Source organism: Abrus precatorius, unplaced genomic scaffold (assembly GCF_003935025.1).
Source record: "Abrus precatorius isolate BTA unplaced genomic scaffold, Abrus_2018 Scaffold10, whole genome shotgun sequence".
NCBI classification, from domain to species: domain Eukaryota; kingdom Viridiplantae; phylum Streptophyta; class Magnoliopsida; order Fabales; family Fabaceae; genus Abrus; species Abrus precatorius.
Genome location: NW_020874292.1, coordinates 26,208,628 through 26,226,573, shown reverse-complemented (window position 1 = coordinate 26,226,573; position 17,946 = coordinate 26,208,628). Strand labels below are relative to the sequence as shown.

The 17,946-nt window shown below is 28.6% G+C and overlaps 2 protein-coding genes across 3 annotated transcripts; one reads left to right on the top strand and one right to left on the bottom strand.

Moving 5' to 3' along the window:
- Positions 1-799: 799 nt before the first annotated feature.
- LOC113872448 (60S ribosomal protein L18a) lies at positions 800-10,170 on the bottom strand. 2 transcript variants are annotated; one of them, XM_027510007.1, is made up of 6 exons: positions 9,958-10,170; positions 9,652-9,727; positions 9,440-9,554; positions 2,450-2,565; positions 2,223-2,286; positions 809-1,332 (listed from the first exon to the last, which is right to left on the bottom strand). In XM_027510007.1, the coding sequence occupies exons 1-6, from the start codon at positions 10,136-10,138 to the stop codon at positions 991-993; spliced, it is 894 nt and encodes a 297-aa protein (XP_027365808.1). In that variant the 5' UTR covers positions 10,139-10,170; the 3' UTR covers positions 809-990. The 2 variants fall into 2 exon arrangements, with proteins under 2 accessions (XP_027365816.1, XP_027365808.1); XM_027510015.1 differs by lacking the exons at positions 9,440-9,554; positions 9,652-9,727; positions 9,958-10,170 and adding an exon at positions 2,651-2,780 and having other exon boundaries at positions 800-1,332.
- Positions 10,171-10,390: 220 nt separating this feature from the next.
- Positions 10,391-12,288, top strand: LOC113850325 (40S ribosomal protein S14). Its single transcript, XM_027480825.1, has 6 exons — positions 10,391-10,530; positions 10,651-10,770; positions 10,858-10,903; positions 11,316-11,401; positions 11,662-11,791; positions 12,045-12,288. Exons 1-6 carry the CDS (start codon positions 10,528-10,530, stop codon positions 12,110-12,112), a joined length of 453 nt encoding a protein of 150 aa, XP_027336626.1. The 5' UTR covers positions 10,391-10,527; the 3' UTR covers positions 12,113-12,288.
- Positions 12,289-17,946: the final 5,658 nt, after the last annotated feature.

Genomic DNA, 17,946 nt, shown 5'->3' with positions numbered 1-17,946 from the left:
TCCCTGTCAATGTTCAACATCACAAAGGTTCATCCGTCGAGAATTTTTAACAAGGTACTATCCTTACATCTGCTTTTTTTGTAATTTTGGACAAACAGACTTAAACCATCTGTGACCGGTTCTTTAAAAGCCCAGTTTCCTATACATGATATGTTGAACTATCGACAATCTTAAGTTCTAACCACTAATTTTTTCGACTAAAATTTATCTAATACTATTAGTTGAAGTTCCTGTTAAAAGTGAGAAGCAGCAAACATTAACCTTAATGCTGTGTTTAGAAAAAAATAATTCTATATTATTAGATTATATATATTTGAATAATAATAAAAAAATATTTTAGTAATACTTCAAATTTTTAATTAAGTAATTTTTATATTAAATAAAAGCATTTCATAGACGAATTTTATATTTCACAACTATTATACTTCACTGATTTAAATCATACTTCATTACTAATTTCATATTTACTAAAAAATTTAAAATTCTACACAACCTTAGAATCTCATGCAATGTTAGACTTAGATCGTTTCTTTTACATCAATTTTATATTATTTTGACACTCCTGCTTTTACTTTCAGATTATTTGCCTAGAAAAATAAAACAATCATTTCATAGCCAAATAAGTAGCGTCACAGGCCAAACCACCGATTCCATCCAGTCATATTCCACAAAGGTTATGCCCCTTAGTCTGACATTAAAACACGGAGAAATGCATTTGAATGTGTTAGGAGAGTGAGCATTATTCCTTCTAATAACTATTAGGCAGAATTCGGCATAGATAATATCTGGATTGACAGTAATAAACTCGTTTAATTCTACTCAATTATCAAATTGACCAAGATAATATCCAACAGAAACATAAAGATTAACCCAAAAACGATAGTCTAAATCCTCAAACAAAATCTGGCAAGAAAAACCAACGGGAATGTTTCCACCAAAAACATCTGATAGAGACACCCTTAAATATTTGTAACACATGAATCAACCACATTACATAAACAAGTTGGGCTTTTTCGCCTTATATGTGGTCTTCAACTTCCTTGAAGGTGGCCTAACTTTCTTGAACACCAATGGAAACTTGATTTTCGAGTTGTGGAATTGTTTGGTGCTTTCCCTTTTGCAAAGCTTGGCTGGGACGGTGGCAGTCTTGATAATTTGGATGCAAGGGTACCGGACCCTGTGACGAGAAGCCATCTCATTGTACATCTGCTCAACTGCACCATTTAGTGTGGTATCACGGTACTCCTTGTACATGTTGTGATAGCCTGTCCTACTCTGATACCTCAACCAGATGCCATAATTCTTAATCTTGGTTGGGTTCTTCTCAAAAATCTGCAAAATAAATTCATTTGAGATGGATGTATTTTAATATACTAAAATCTACACAATTTGCCGACAGAAAACTACTCAATGTATTTTCAATTCAGTTGACACAAATTGCATATCCAGACACATTTTGGTATGCACAATGATGTCCATTAATAAATGTCATGACACAAACTAACTCAACAGATTACTTAGTTCACTTGAGATACTGAAACCATAGGTTATTGACAAGTTCAGAAACAGTTCATGCATGAACTAACTTGAATGAAGTTGCATGTCATGAATAATTATTTATAGCTAAACTCTGGTCAAGTATAAACAATTCAGCATATGCAAACATCAAACAGGCAATTCAATTTTTTATGCAACCTTTTAAGCAAAAAGTAGCCATCATAGGAAAATATAAAAGCTAGATCACTCAAATAATATAATATCAGTGGCAATTTGCTTTCAAAATTTATATAGAAGGATTTCAGCTTGGCCCGTTGAATTTGGAACACAGAGAAGATATCACCATCTTCGTCAAATAAAAATAACACTTCACACGTAAATTTTGCAATACTTGAGCATCATTGTTATTCAATTCTGAAATATGGAACATAAAATATTTGTGAGAAACTATCCATGCCATTTTCCCCAATCATAGTTCCATTCACAGATTTGATCAGAATACTCAGTAACAAGTAAATGTCATGTAACCATTAACCTAGATAACATTGACTATCATGAAAGCAAAGCAACTCGACCCAACAACATTACACTATCCTCAACAATTTCCAACGTAATCAAGACATTTTATCATATTTTCAGCTTCTCAAACCAAATTTTCAAAACATCAGAAAAACATCTAGAAAGAGAAACAAACAAAACAAAATAAATCGTAAGCGAGATTGTACCTCATTGATAGCAAGGACTTGACCATTACTCTTCTTAACCTTCTTCAGCTTCCTCAGAAAATACCTATTTAAAAAAAAACAACAAATCCCCAAAATTAAAAACACAAAACAATTAACTCAAATTGATGAAATCATGAAAGAAATAATCGAGCGAAACATTACATTAAAGATCTCAGAAGAAAAACCCTAGACAGATGGGGGAGGAAGCGAGAGACGAAAGAGTTTACCAGAACTTGGACTTGGCGCGAACCTCGTTGGTGGCCCATAGCTTCATGCGATAAATCTTCGGGTGTTCATCTGCTTCCGTAGGGAGAGCCCTCCCAACAACTTGGTATTGGTGGTACTGCAAAGCACAAAACAAACATCACTTCACAAAAATGGATCTCAAAAGAGAACGAAATCGAATAGATTGTACCCATTTTACTAACCCTGAATGTAACCATTTCTGAGACTAATGAAGAAGCACGCACGCACTCTCTCTCTCCCTCAGTCTCGGTGCTGTGACAGAGGAAGAAGAAGGTAGGGTTTTGATTATATATGAAGCGCCACGAAACCCTAGTCTGGAGCACTTTGGTAAGAAGGGTTGTCCTTTCTTTGGGCCGGACCATTTTGAGGCCCGAAATATTTTTTAAAGGAAAAATATTATCCTGGCCAAAAACAAAAAGGAAAAATATTTTTCAGCCGAAAGAAAGGGGAAATATAAATCAGAATGTATTTAAAGAAATGTTTAATTGATATATAATTATGTTAATGATAGTATAAAAATGTTTGAAATTCTTAGTTTTAAAACTTCTAAAAAAAGTTTAATTGATAAAAAAATATTTTGACGGTAATTGATAAATATTTTATTATCATTAGTGTTAATTGAAAAGAATATTGGGTAAATAAAATAAGAAAATTAAAACATTTCTTTAACTAAATTAATAGTTTCAAAAATATTAATTTAATTTGATAGAAAATTTTATAAAACAAATGTAGCAAAATAACAAAGAACCGTTCGGAAAAAAAAAAGGATGACTTAAATGTCATGAAAGAAAATGAGATTCAAATACTGTAGACGGGCGACTTTTCTATGCATTGAATGTGATCTTTTTAATTTAAATAATTAAAAAAAGTAAAAATGTATCAAAGATGTCTTTAGAGTTAACAATAAAGATTGTATTTTATTCAATAGTAATATATTAAAAGGATAAAAAATTATCTAAAAAATAAATTATAAAAAGTAATTAAATCCAATCATGTTATTTTTACGTACATCAATTTAATATGGTATATAAAAATTTAAATTTAATTGATTTTAAGTTTTATTGTTAATATTTTGTGGTGTTTGACTACAAATTTTAATTTTGTATTGTATGAAAAAAAAAGGGGGACCTATCAACTTTAACTCTATCAAGATTGTTTGGATGAATGTGGTATTCAATATTTATGTTTTGGCAAAGAGATTACTTTAAAGAAAAGTTAAACATTGTTGTATCTAATGAGTCATGGAAGCTTTCATTTTAAAACAGTTGGGTAATTTATATTTATATTCTCAAGTATGATTGTGTTGCTTTGTAATTTAAAATTAACGATAAGTCTGACTTTTACAAAATATTTATCTCAAACTTATTTCTCATAAAAATTTAACTTAGTCAACATTATGAGTTCCTTACGAAAGAAATATCAACAAATCTTCGATCAGGGGAAAAAAAATGTTTGTATCGTCACTTTCAAGCTAAATGGACAATGAAATAAGAATCCTAATTTGTCTTACAAAGGTGTTAATTTTTGTGGCCAAAATAATTTAATTAAAATTTTAAAGGATTATAATTGCAATTGAAAATATGATCTTATTGAAATTAAAGTAACTATCTTAAATTACTTTATGAATATTTATTATAGCTTGATTCTAATTATTTCTTTTTAATCAGTCAACATTCTTTCTTTCCTTTTAGGAATAAACATAGCAATAAATAATATTATGATATAACCATAGAGGAAGTTAAACTCCTTATTTAGTATTGGCAAAGTAAAATTTCATGGGTTTGTGATTTACATGTTTTTTTTTTTTTCAAAATATAGTGGAATCCCCCTTTTTTATTTACACTTGTTAATAATATTTTTAATAATTCTTAGAAAGTTTCGTAAATAATTATTACTTTATTCGAAGTTTGACAGTTTTTAAAATATTTAATAATTTTACATCTATCTTTTTGTGTAATATTTATAAAGTTGTTATAAATATATTGGTTAATAAAATAAAACATTATTTATCTTATCTAGTCTTTAAAAAGCAATATAATTTTATCATTGATAAGCATGATATTGACAATGTTATTATCTTTTAAAAAATAACTGATTCATTCAATAAATAATAGGGCAAGATTAGTTATATAGTCACGAAGACTTAAAAGAAGTCCATAATAAACTTATATCGAAGTTTATTATTAATTCTCTTAAAAATATTAGCTTAAATCACAATTTTATTAATATTATCTATCATTGTAAATTCATGTCTTTAATTTAAATTGATAAACAATGGTAGCATTTTTTTCTGGACTTATAGAGAAATTAGACAAGAAATTTCTTCTTCTTTTTTTCCTGTATTTTTGTTGTATGTAGTAAGGAATTGAATCATTTAATTAAGAATAAAATTTTGAATGGGAATTGGGTATTTTTTTTATTTTTTACTCTCATAAACCCAATATTTTTCATTTATTATTATTTTTTGTTGATAATATTATTTTAGTAGTTAAAGTTGATTTTTAACAAGCTGACATCACTAAAACTATTTTGGTTCAATTTTGTTTATCTTTTGGGCAATCAATTAATAAAGGCAAATTCACATTTGTTCTTGTTTTTGAAAATATTGATAGCACCGTTATAAATTCTATACGTTATTCTTTGGATATAAAATCTACTAAACATTTTGTTACTTATCATAAAATTCGTGCTGAGCGCCATAAACCTTTTTGGCAAAATTTTTCTTTCATTATAAACAAGATTAGAAAAAAAATGTCTATGTAAAAATGAAGGTTTTATCCTTAGTTGGTAGGGTTTGTAATAAAATCAAAATATATTTTGGAGTTAGAAATGACTGTTTTATTGGATGTCAAAAAATATGTAAACCAAAATTAGAAGAACTATGTTTTAGAAACATTCAAGCGCTTAACACGGCTTACATGATGAAACTTGACTGAAGATTCATTATTTCTCAAAATTAATTGTGGGCTCAAAATTTTAGAATAAAAATTAAATTTATATTTATATATGGTAATGATCCTAATACTTTGTGTTTGAAAAAGATTAGTGTCTGTTTGATTTGCTTAATCTTAATGTCTGAGTTAATTTATAGAGGTTGTATTAACCATTATAGCATAGATTGATAATTAGATTTAGGATATTAACAATCTCAGTAGTTATTTTTTTTTGTTCCTTCCTAAGATTGCTAGAATTAGGATAAATTACATGGTATGCTTCCTATGCAAACATGTTATCTCATTGGTAAAATTAGCCCCCCTTCTATTTCTGGTGATCAAAACTCTATTTTCTAGAATGTATATAAGGATTATGTTTTTTTATTATTATTAAATATGCCTAACATTTAATTACTAATCTAATAAATAGTCAATTTTCTATTAACGCTACTTTTAATGTGGTTTGGAAATGGAAGGACATCCAAAAATTACTTTGCTTCTTTAAAAATTTTATCATGCTAAGTTGTTAACACTGATGATAAAAAAATATAGGAGGGGCATATTTTATTCTTATCTTTGCCCCATATGTGGCAACGTTCCTAAAACTATTATGCATGTCCTTCGAGACTATTTTATGCCATCACTTTTTCTCATTTGATCAATGGGGTTATTTTTTGCGATTTTGATCTTATTACTTGATTGTACTGTAACTTATGAATTAGTAACAAAAAAAATTTTGTAGTTGGAATAAATTATTTGATATTATTATTTGGTACTTATAGAAAAATAGAAACTCCTTTTTTCAACAGTCCTTTGTTCGGCCTAAATTGCTAGCCATCAAAATTCTTATTGATGCTTATTGTATTGGTTCTTATTTCAAGGGTTGTTGCAGTGTTTTTTCTAGGATTGCCAGGAACTCGATTCTAATTAAATGGATTCATCCTAATTTTGGGCAGCTCAAGATGGACCATATTTTCATTCAAGTTAAGCAACAATTTATAGAGGGCTAATCGTGATGATGAAAGTCGTTTATAGCTAGTTTTATTAGTATGGTTGATCATTGTTCTCCTTTCTGTTGAATTATGATATATGTATATAAATGTCAAGCTAGTTTCATATGGTATTCAAAATATTTGAATTGAGAGTAATTGTAAGTATGTTTTTAATTTAATTTTGAATGTTGAAAATCGCCTTCATCCTTTTCCTTTTTTGATTGAATCCATTAGGGATATCTTGAAATCTATTTAGTTTGTAAGATTTATCCAAATCTGTAAAAAGACAAATTAGTACAATAATAAACTAGCTAAAGTAGGTGTTGATGATCTTCCGCCTTGTATATTTTTAGATCAAATCTTTTTATGAGTTTAAATGTTTTAAACATTTATTCTCCAAGGGCTCAGGATTAGTTCTCTTATGTGTTTTTTAAGCTTTGAGCCCTATTTACTAACTAAAATTAAATAATAAGTTTACAAATAATAAATTACTTAATGTGTTGATGCAAACAAAATAGTACGTCTTAATGGAAAAGAAAATATGGCGTAAAGATATTTTCATTGTGTTTATATTTATAGGAGCAAATAATAAATGTAATAAATTAATAATATGCAACTAATATTGATCCTTAAGGGAAAAAAAATTTCAAAATTTAAGAATAACTTAAGTTTTAATTTAATTCTTTAAATTTATTTATTTATTTTATTTTATTCCTTCAACTAAATTTTTTGTGCCAACATTTTCCGTTCCATCTCCTCCGTCTTCCGACTCAATAGAAACACCCCAGAGTTGTTGCACTTTTTGTTCCAACACTAAAAAGAGAGAAAAGATATTAGTTTGCTCCTTTTTTTTCCTTCTCTTGGGACCCTTTTGCTTTATCAGAAAAATGGAGAGGATGAACTAAGATTTATTTTGATTATTTTACCAAAAACCAGGTAATTTATTTAGAATTTTACACTTCAACTGTTAAATACTTTATCACTATTATTTTGAATGTCACAATAATCAAAGGCTACACTATAAGGTATATCCATGCAATTTACCATCAAAGGTGCATGTCAAAAGGACTCGAACTCTCTCTAGTTAACACAGAAACTATACATCAACTTTTATTTTTGTTTAAAAAAATGATGAATAAAGCAAAATTTTCATCCTTCCCGACCATCTTGGCTAATGGAATGGATAAGGATGTGGATATTTATTTATACACTGTAGGCATGACGTTAGAAGAAGCTGCATGTGTTGGCTGAGAAGGATGAAAAATTTGCTTAAACAATTTTTTAATTATTATTATTTGTTGTTTTGCTCATTTTTTTTCTTAAGTGAAGCTAAATTCGCTTAAAAAAAATAAAACTAAACAGTTTCCATATTAACTAGAGGAGCTCAAGATCAATGTCAAGAGGGAGCCTTGGATGAAAATGGAGGCTGTAGGAATCAATGTAATGGTAGAAGCAATGACATTAGTCGGCGAGGTGTGAGTGCTTGTAGCAACGCATACTATGGCTAGGAAGTGATATTATATCTCTAAGTTATTATTTTAAGAGTGTATTCACTCTTTAATTTTAGACTCTTGAGTCAAGAGGACATACACCCTACTTTCGCACTTTCAAAACAAATTTTCATTTACTCATCTGTTTACAAATTTCATTGATTCTTGCTAACGTGTAGAAAATGCAATTGAGGTTCAATTTCCAATAACAGCAGCCAATTGCAACTTCCACACTAAGGATTCCAAAAGTACAAATTACAACAATAAAAGCTCCACGTGATTGTGCAGGTCAAAATGTACAATAAAATTTGTTCTTCATGTCAACATCCCAAGATCTCCATGTGTGTGACACCAAGGGCAACGACTATCAGAGTAACAAAGGACTGCAAATTCAATTATACAGTCCAAGTGAACACAGGCAAGACAAAACCACCTAAAATCTAATCGATCAATAATACCGATAATAATAAAATTTTGAAGAAGTAAACTCCAAAATTGACAATCCAAATATTAAATTATCATTACATATTAGTTCTTTAAATATATGCTTTATGGATTTATTTGGTGGGCAACCTAAGAACCTATTCGGTGGAAAAAAAAAAAAACTCCGTAAAACTTATGTGGTGACATGCTAATTTTCGAAATAACAATTTAGAGGCTTCCTTTTAATTTTAGAAAAAAATACTTACAAAATCGATGCTTTTGAAAAAGTGCTTTAGTGGATTTAAAAAATTAATAATGCATGAAGTACATCGATATTCAGAAGATTGTACTAGTGTGGAATATTGATGTAGTGTTTCACAGCAGAATAAAATGAATCTGCTGCAATGAGTTTGCAGCTATGCAACAGATCAACTTGGATTAAAACTATTAAAGGAAAATGATAGTTGATCAATTGGAGAACATCTTATTCATTTTAGGTTTTAAAAATTAAACGATATCCTAGAGCAACAAGGGTACCACTGTTGTGATCAATAGGAGGGGCAAGGAGGTTCTAAACATAGTAAAACCATCTTGGAGGCTTGGAGCAATTTTTAATATTAGGAGATGATTGCTTATACCAATGTACATATCAGCCTAATGCATTTCATGTAATTCTTAACGTGAGCTATTTCGCCACCTACGCCTTCCACCCCCTTTACAATCATCATCGCCAATCTATATAGACAAAATGCATATAACATATCTCAGACACTGGTTTTCAACTCAAACCAAATATCTCCTGGTTGAATGACACACACATATCCAAGTGCCAAGATTAATTATAAATTAGAAAATTAGCATTAAAATGCTACTGAAGTGACTTCTAGATTTTGATTAGTATCTGGGGAGCAAAACTATATTTTAAACTTCACTTTCCCTTTAGAGGACTGATTTGCAATATCCATATGAGACATATTTAAGAAACTAAACTGCATCAACCAAAACTATCTTCCAAAGTTTATTAGGCCCCTAGCAACTATCACATGACATGAATTCCAATCATTAATGCATTAAACGCATATTAAGGTAACTTAAAACATGTGAAAATGAAATAATTTATGAAGAAAACTTACAGCAACTGCGCACGCAATTAATCCAGGCTTTTCTCGGTAATCCATATGTACACACATTAGAATGAAGGTTCCAATGTACCAGGGAATGCCACCAAGAATGAAACCAATTATAAACCTTGTGATACAAATTAAATTTAGACAATCAATATCATCAGAGAAAATTATTAATACTTCAAGAAAATTGAAGGTGTGTTAGAGGATTGAAAACTCACAAGAGCCAACCTAAACCAAGTCCACAACAAGGAAGACGACGCTCTCTTACAGGCCTTCCTTCACCAACAGCATAAACTTCCAAAACACAAGAAACATAGTGAATTCATGGTTCGTGCAGATTCCATTGAACTTTTTTCTATATTGAGAATAAATAAATTATTTATGCCAAATCCATTAATCTCATTTTTTAAAAATATTTTTCCTTCTTGTAACAACAGAGAATAACATGAATGGGTCAAAACCGTAGGAAGGGGCACCGGAGGATAGTAGTTGAACTCAACAGAGGTATGAAATTATGGTTGTACCTGGAACAACGTGGTATCCTTGTCCTTGATGATAACCGTAAGAAGGGGCACCGGAGGAAGCAGAATGGTTGTGAGGAGGATAGTAGTTAGCGACGCCTTGAAATGTGCCATAATAAGGGTTATCGGTGACAATTCCTCTGTTCTTCCCCTCCTCACTCATCGGAGAAACCTCGGAAATCATGTTCCTACTTCCTCAATTCTCGATCATCATTCTCATCGTACGCGTTTATATCGTGTCGTTCACCTTTAATAATGTTTTGCATTTCTTTTCTTCGCGGCCAAGGTTTGCCCAATAAATGGGCTTAATAAAATAAAAAAAAGGCCCAAAGAGCCCAAGTCAATAGTGGAACATGAAATTTTAAAATAAAAAGTGGGGCATTGCAGTAAAAAAATAAAGGTTAGGGGTAAGACTGCAAATTCCGGTTCTTCCTCTCTGCAAAACCTTAATCCCACTTTGCTATAAAAGCGAAGCAAACGCTGCCACCATTTTCCACTTTGCAAATTACGCAGGAGCAGCGTTAAGAGCCGAAGCTTCATCCAATCTCTGCAACCCTAAGTTGCATTGCAACCATGGTATGTAGATTGTGAAAAATCCATAGGCTTGTTACGTTGCAGTTGAATGCGTGTGTTGGTGAGGATACGGTGGTGTGTCTAGGAATGCAATTATAATTGGGATTTTTTTTTCTGGCGCAGTCGAAGAGAAAGGTTAGGGAGCCAAAGGAGGAAAACGTGACTCTGGGTCCTGCTGTTAGAGATGGTGAACATGTCTTTGGTGTGGCTCGCATCTTTGCGTCGTTTAACGATACCTTCATAGTGAGTAGAATCACTTGTTTTTATCTATTAGCTTTAATTTTTATTTGCTGAGTTCTGATTGTAATTTGATGTCTTTCATTATTTTAGCATGTCACTGATTTGTCTGGGAGGGAAACTCTTGTTCGCATAACTGGTATGAGTGTTTCTCTTCACCTTACTGTAACTGATAAATTGTTATTTAGCTATTTAATTTTCCTGATTTGATTAATTTTCAAATATTTTTATTGCATTAATATTGGAATAGTCTATATCTAATTTCAATTGACTTCATTTCGTTAATGTAAACTTATCTGTTAGATTTTCTTAATATTATTTTTTATCCTCTATGAGATCCTAATGTTAGGACGTAGGTTTTTCCTTCTGAAAATTTATATTTTGCATTATCTTAATGTTTACTTCTCTACTAACAGAAGTTTACTTGGGAACCATTTGTGGCTCACCAAGCTAACATTCTTCACTGATAAATAATTTTGGTAGAGTCTTACTTTTTAGTGGATAGATGAAAACTGCTTTGGGTTCCTTATCCCTTTGCTTTCGAACTTTAGGTGGAATGAAGGTCAAGGCTGACAGAGATGAGTCATCTCCATATGCTGCTATGCTTGCAGCCCAGGATGTTGCTGCCAGATGCAAGGTCAGTGGGTTTCTCTTTAACTTAGTTCTTTCTATTAACTGTATTAACTTTGTGAGTTTAATTTTCTTTTATTTTGTATGTCTTACAGAATTTCAACATGATCATTGGTATTTTTAGTCAATATTACTGGACATTCTTTATAGTTGCCTGTTTCAGTGATTTTGTTCTGGTCATGCTGTGGGAAATCACTGTAATAAGTAGATGGCATTTTATGTGAAGCTTTCAAGCTTAATGCAAAATTTCAAATTATTGTGGAGCAGGAGTTGGGCATTACTGCTCTTCATATCAAGCTCCGTGCCACTGGTGGAAACAAGACCAAAACCCCTGGTCCTGGTGCTCAGTCTGCCCTTCGGGCCCTTGCTCGTTCAGGAATGAAAATTGGTCGCATAGGTATTTTCATTTTAAGAAATCCATAGTTAACTTGCTTTGTTTGTTATGCAAATGTCTTATAGTTGTCTTTGCTATTTATGTATATCTAATATTGTATAGCTATTTGGTTTAGTCATCAACTTCCTTGTTTTCTCTGAAGGGTTGTTTCTTTTTTATTTCTATATTATTTGTATTTCTCAGTTTTGCTTTTTGATTGATTTCATTTGTATAGCATTTATTGATAAATGTTAATTTATGCTTGTTTTTTGTCCAGAGGATGTGACTCCCATTCCTTCAGATAGCACCCGTAGAAAGAGTGGTAGAAGGGGTAGAAGGCTTTAAACTTATGGTATATGGCTGGAGTTGCTATACTTTTCTTACCATGTCAAACAGAATTGTGGCATTCTGAAATTTAGCTAAGTTGGATTTTAATATTGAAACTTCTATTCTATTTTCGAGGTATTGAACAAAGTTTTAGTTTAGAACTTTTAGACATTGATAAAAAAGTTTTGTATGTTGAGGCTTGCGCCGGTGCTGATCATCTACATTTTAAAAGGTTCCCTACATTTTGTTTCCTCACCTAATGTTAATTCTGTTCTCGCCATGACCATTTAAGTTTAAGCGAATATTTGAAAGAGTTTATGAACTAACATATGAAAAAAGCTTACAACTCATAAGTTGTATGTAGCTTATTTTATTAAGTTTCTTGATATAATTTGTCAAAATTAGCTGTTTTTATTTTACTCTATTAAGTTTAATGATTAAATTTATGGCATAAGTTATAATAATTTAAAGATTTTATTTAATAAGTGCTTAATTAAGAAGTGTATTCAAATGACCTCTTAAAATAAGAATGGATTGGAAAACAAAGTGTTGCATTTCAATGTATACCTTGTGAATGTACGGCTTATGAACCTTGTTTAGTATTAGGCTTGTCGTGATGGATTCAAATCACTTGTCTCACTATTTTGTCTTCTCAATTAATACTTCCTTTAATTGCTTTATTAAATTAATTTTTTGAAGAAACTGAAATTACTTGTACCTTTATTAAACTTCATTCGAATCGCAATTATATTTCATTACTACATAATTCTACTTCAAGAATATTAATAGCATGTCTTCGTGAAAGAAAGCAAGAGCAGTAAAATAATTGGACCAGAGTACAGTTACTCAACATATTTTTGTTAATTAAATTTTAAAGTCGGTTTTCCATGCCCTCTGTTTTAGGTGAATTATGCTACTCTTTTTTGTCACTATTAAAATTAATTGAGTTTCGTAAACATATTTTCAAATTAATATTTTTAAGTAATTTACATATCATTTTCAATGAAATCTTAGTTTATTTAACAAGCAAGTTTATTTTAAATCAGCTTAATGCATGTTACGTTATAGGATATCAACGAGACATCAGACTTTCCCTCACATCATACATGTTCTGAAGTACTAACTAGCTAGATTTTATCGCCATTATTTACTATCTTAACAGTTATAAGGCATAGCAAGAGAGCTGTGTTTTCTTGTGTGAAACAGAAATGTTGGGATCTAATAATATTTTTTCATCCATGCTTTTGTTTTTCTTGCTTTTCATTACTTTCATCAAGAAATATTTTTTTAAAAGTACTTTTTTGATGATGTTTGGATTGATGTAAGGTGAATAGAACGATCAAGTTTTGTTGTCTGTGTTATTTTTGAAGAGGTTTGCGAACATACACTCATTTTTTAGGAGAAATATTTTGAAAAGCTACACCTTGACACCTTTTTATTTTTCTTTATTTCATTTTATCTCAATTTCATTCTAATCGTAGGTAAACATTCAATTACATCCTTTACCGTACTTAACTGAGGTTCTCCGATTGGATTGACTCCGCATCATATATGTTCTTGTATTGTAAAATTGGGTTGCACGGTGTTTCTGGAGGATTTAGAGGGGAGCAGAGTTAAACTCTCCCCGAAATTGGGAAGAAATAGAGCGAAGGTTTTTTCATTAATTATATCAAAGAAAGTGTCTCTTTACTCGCTTCATTAGAATCTCTCTTTACTCTCCTTCCTTTGAACCAAATAATCGTTAAAATGTCGTAGGTTGTTATATGGTCCTTGATAGTTTTTTTTCAGTCCACATGTGGTCCTTGATAAGGTGAACAAATGATTGCAACTTTTATATACCCAATGTGAGCAAAAACATTTTCCTGCATCTTTTTTCAGTTTGCATTTTTTTTTGGCGTATAGAATAAAAGTCTATAGAGGGGAAAGCTGTGAACCGGTACCGATTTAATAACTTCAAGCACTTTTGCAAAATATTAAGAAAAAACAAATAACGAGTGGGATTTGAACAAATATATTTGTCATCTTAAAGGAGTGATTCATCTTACATAAAATAAAGTAAAATAAAGTAAAGAATCTTGACCATTACATAAAAAAAAAAAAAAGTAAGAAATTGAGTTTTAAAAAATTCGTTATTTATAACACATGCATAACCAATCATTAATTTTTTTTCTAATAATTTTACGATCAACAATAACAATTCTACCATGGTTATATATTTGTAATAATACTATTATTATTATATTCAATGCATACCAAGTCGATAATAAAATAAAATAAAATAAAGCATACTAATTAAATAAATATACTTTTAATTTTAATATATTTTGATGTTATTTTAATAAAAATTCATAGTTTGTTAATTTCTGAACTAATATGTTAAGAATTCTAGTGAGAAAAACCCTTTTAAAATATGTAATTTTTATAATTCTTGAATGCAAATTATGTTTTTTTTTTTCCATACGTGTGAATACTCAATTTTATTCAGGTCTCTTTCAAAAATAATTTTAAACTTTAAAAGTAAAAAAATAAAATAATTAGATTTCATAAGAGATTAAGATATAGATATAGAGCTAATTTAAAATAAGATTTAAAAATGATCAAAATAGTTTTTAAATTTTTAGGAGAGTGAACGAGACACAATAAAAAACTTATTAGTGGTCATTAAAAAATAAAAAATTGTGAATAATTGGAGCCTTTTATTAAAATAAAAATACATATTAAATAGGATTTAGAGTTTAGAGGGTGAGTTATAATAAAAATGTGTTCTTAAAGAAAGGAAAAACTTTTTTGAGAAAGCACGAGAGAAAAAGAAAAAAGGAATTGGGAGAGTTTTGGAAGACAAAGAAGCAAAATAGAGAGAATTCAAGAGAACCCAATAAACAAAGATAAAGAGGAAGAGAAGGATCAAAGAAAATTAAAGCTTTGAAAATATTTGAAAACGAAAGAGACAAGAAGGAGGAACTAACATTCCAAGGTCACTAAAAATTCAAAAGCACAGAAAACAAATTTAGAGTTTTAAAGAAGATATCCAATCATGAATCATAAAGTATTACAAGGTGTCAATAAAAAACCTTTGTTTGCTAAAACAAGTAAAAGTTCTTCTTCTTATTATTATTTTTCTTTGTTTTTGTTCTTTATTTATTTTGTGTATTCCTCTCTTATTATTTATTTGTTCATCCAAAGATTTAACAATTTCAAACTCTAAAAAGTCTAATTCAATACAAAATTTCTCTTTTTTTCAAACCCTACAACTCTTAATTTTTTTCTAACCATAAAAAATTTACTTTTTTTTTTCTAAACCCTAAAAAACCTAATTCAATAAAAATATTCTCTTTTTTTAAACCCCAAAAGTCCTTTTTTTTTCTAACCCTAAAAATTTAATTTTTTTCAAATGCTAAAAAACATATTTCAATAAAAAAAATCTTCCTTTTTTTCAAATCTTAAAAGTCCTAATTTTTCTAACCCTTAAAAAATTATTCCTTTTTTTAACCCTAATTCAATAAAAATTATTCTTTTTTTCAACCCTAAATTTCCTTTTTAACCCTAAAGGTCATTTTGCAAATTTAAAAATTTGTCCTTTTATGTAAACCTAAAAAAAATCCCTAAAAACATAATTAATGCTAACCCTAAAGGTCTTTTTGTAAACATATATATTGAGAAAAAATGAATAAAAAAAGAATTATATATATATATATATATATATATTTAAAAAGGAACAGACTTTTAGGATTAGAAAAATTTAGGTTTTTAGGAATTTGCAAAAAGGAAAGAGTTTTAGGATTAGGAAAGTGTTAAGTTTTTAGGGATAGAAAGGATCTAAAGATTTTTTAGATTTGCAAGAAAAAAGAAATATTTTTTATATATATAGATTTAGGGTTGAAATACTTTACAGATCTATTTCTCATTTTTTGTTTATTTTTTTAATATATATTATTTTCTTTAAAAAAATTGAAATCATGCACCGATCAAGTGATGTTAATAGAGTATTAGATCTATTTTCATTGTTGTTTGAATCTTAAGGGTTTATTGAATAGTTTAATGCTAACTTAAATTTTATGCAAGGGTAGTTTAATTTTTAAAATAAGAAAAGTTTAAAAAATATTAAATTCACGTAACGGTCAATTGATGTTGATAGAGTGGTAGATCTATGATAATGACCAGAAGACGACCATGTGAAAAAAGAAAAACGTAAAAAAGAGCTACAATCTATTAAAGAAACTGATGACCCAAAGTCGTCAACATAGTTTATTCAAGAAAAATATTAAAAAAACTTTAATTAAGAAAATAATATTTAAAACCAAAGTTATATTTGGCGAGCCATTTACGCGTTAGAAATATATTAACATCCTACAACGTCTTTTAAATAAAATAGTTACCTTCTAATTAATTATACAAAATTATTTTAACTTCAGAAATATTTATTTCACTCAAAGAAAATAATCAATATTTTTTTTACTATTTTTAAATTTATTATTATTTTTTTAGTTTCATTTCTAATTTTTACAACTTATAAGAGATTTTACTTTTTATATTTTTCAAATAAAGAAACACAATTTTAGAGAAAAAGCTAATTTTAATTAAAGCAATGAATTATTTATAAAATATTATTCTTTTTTTTTGTGTTTTTGGGTAAAATAAATATATTTTACAAAAAAAACTTACCTTGACATTTATTATTATTATTATTATTATTATTATGAAATTAAGAAAATGTAACAGTTTTATTTTTATATAATTTTTTTAAAAAGCATAAGTACTTGGAATTATTCATAGTCTGTTTAAATTAAAATTAGATAGAGAAACTAATTTTTTTTTAATGTTTTAGCAAATAAATTTTTTTAGTTAACCCCTTTATAATGTTTTAGGATTTACTTGGATATTTTCTTTAATGATTTAGATTTATTCTCTTTAATTAACTTAAATATGTGCTTTGAGGATTCTTAGTGTCTTTAAAATATTAATTTCTTGACAATTGTCTCTTTTCTCTTTTTCTCTTTTTCACATAGCTTTAGTTTTTTTTTAAAAAAAATAAATTTTTTAATGTTAGAAAAAATTAGAACTTTTAAAGTTTGAAAAAAAGGAAAGATTTGTTTGAATTAGATTTTTTAAAAATTTAAAATATTAGATCTTCATATGAACAAATAGAGAACAAGAGAGGAATACATGTAAATAAAAAAATGAAAACAAAAAAAAATAATAATAAAAAGAAGAACTCTTATTTGTTCTAGCAAATAAAATTTTGTAATTAACCCCTTTATAATATTTTAGTATTTACTTTGATCTTTTCTTTAACGCTTTAGATTTATTCTCTTTAATTAACTTTAAGATGTGCTTTGAGGATTCTTAGTGTCTTCAAAATGTTAATTCCTCTACAACTGTCTCTTTTTTCTTTTTCACTTATTCACATAGCTTTAGTTTTTTTTAATATGGTCTACTCCTCTTTATCTTTATTTTCTAATCTCTCTTGTGAATTCTTACTCTTTTTTGTCTTCTAATTCTCTTTTTTTTTTTTCCTATACTCTCTTAAAAAAAATTATCTTTCCAGAATATACATCTTATTTATAACTTATTACTCAACCCTAAATTATATTTAATATACATATTTATTTATTTAATAAAAAGTTTCAACTTTCCAAAATTCTATTACTAATAATTTTTTTTTCATTATCTCATCTACTCTTCTATAGATTTATAAACTATTTTAACTATTTTAAAATTTTAAGTTTTAAATTTATTATTTAATTTTTAAAACCTCTTACAAAATTTAATTGTTTTTTATTTTTCTATTTTAAATTTTGAAAGAGATCGGAATAAAATTGGATATCACGTGATATCCAAATAATGTGTTTAAG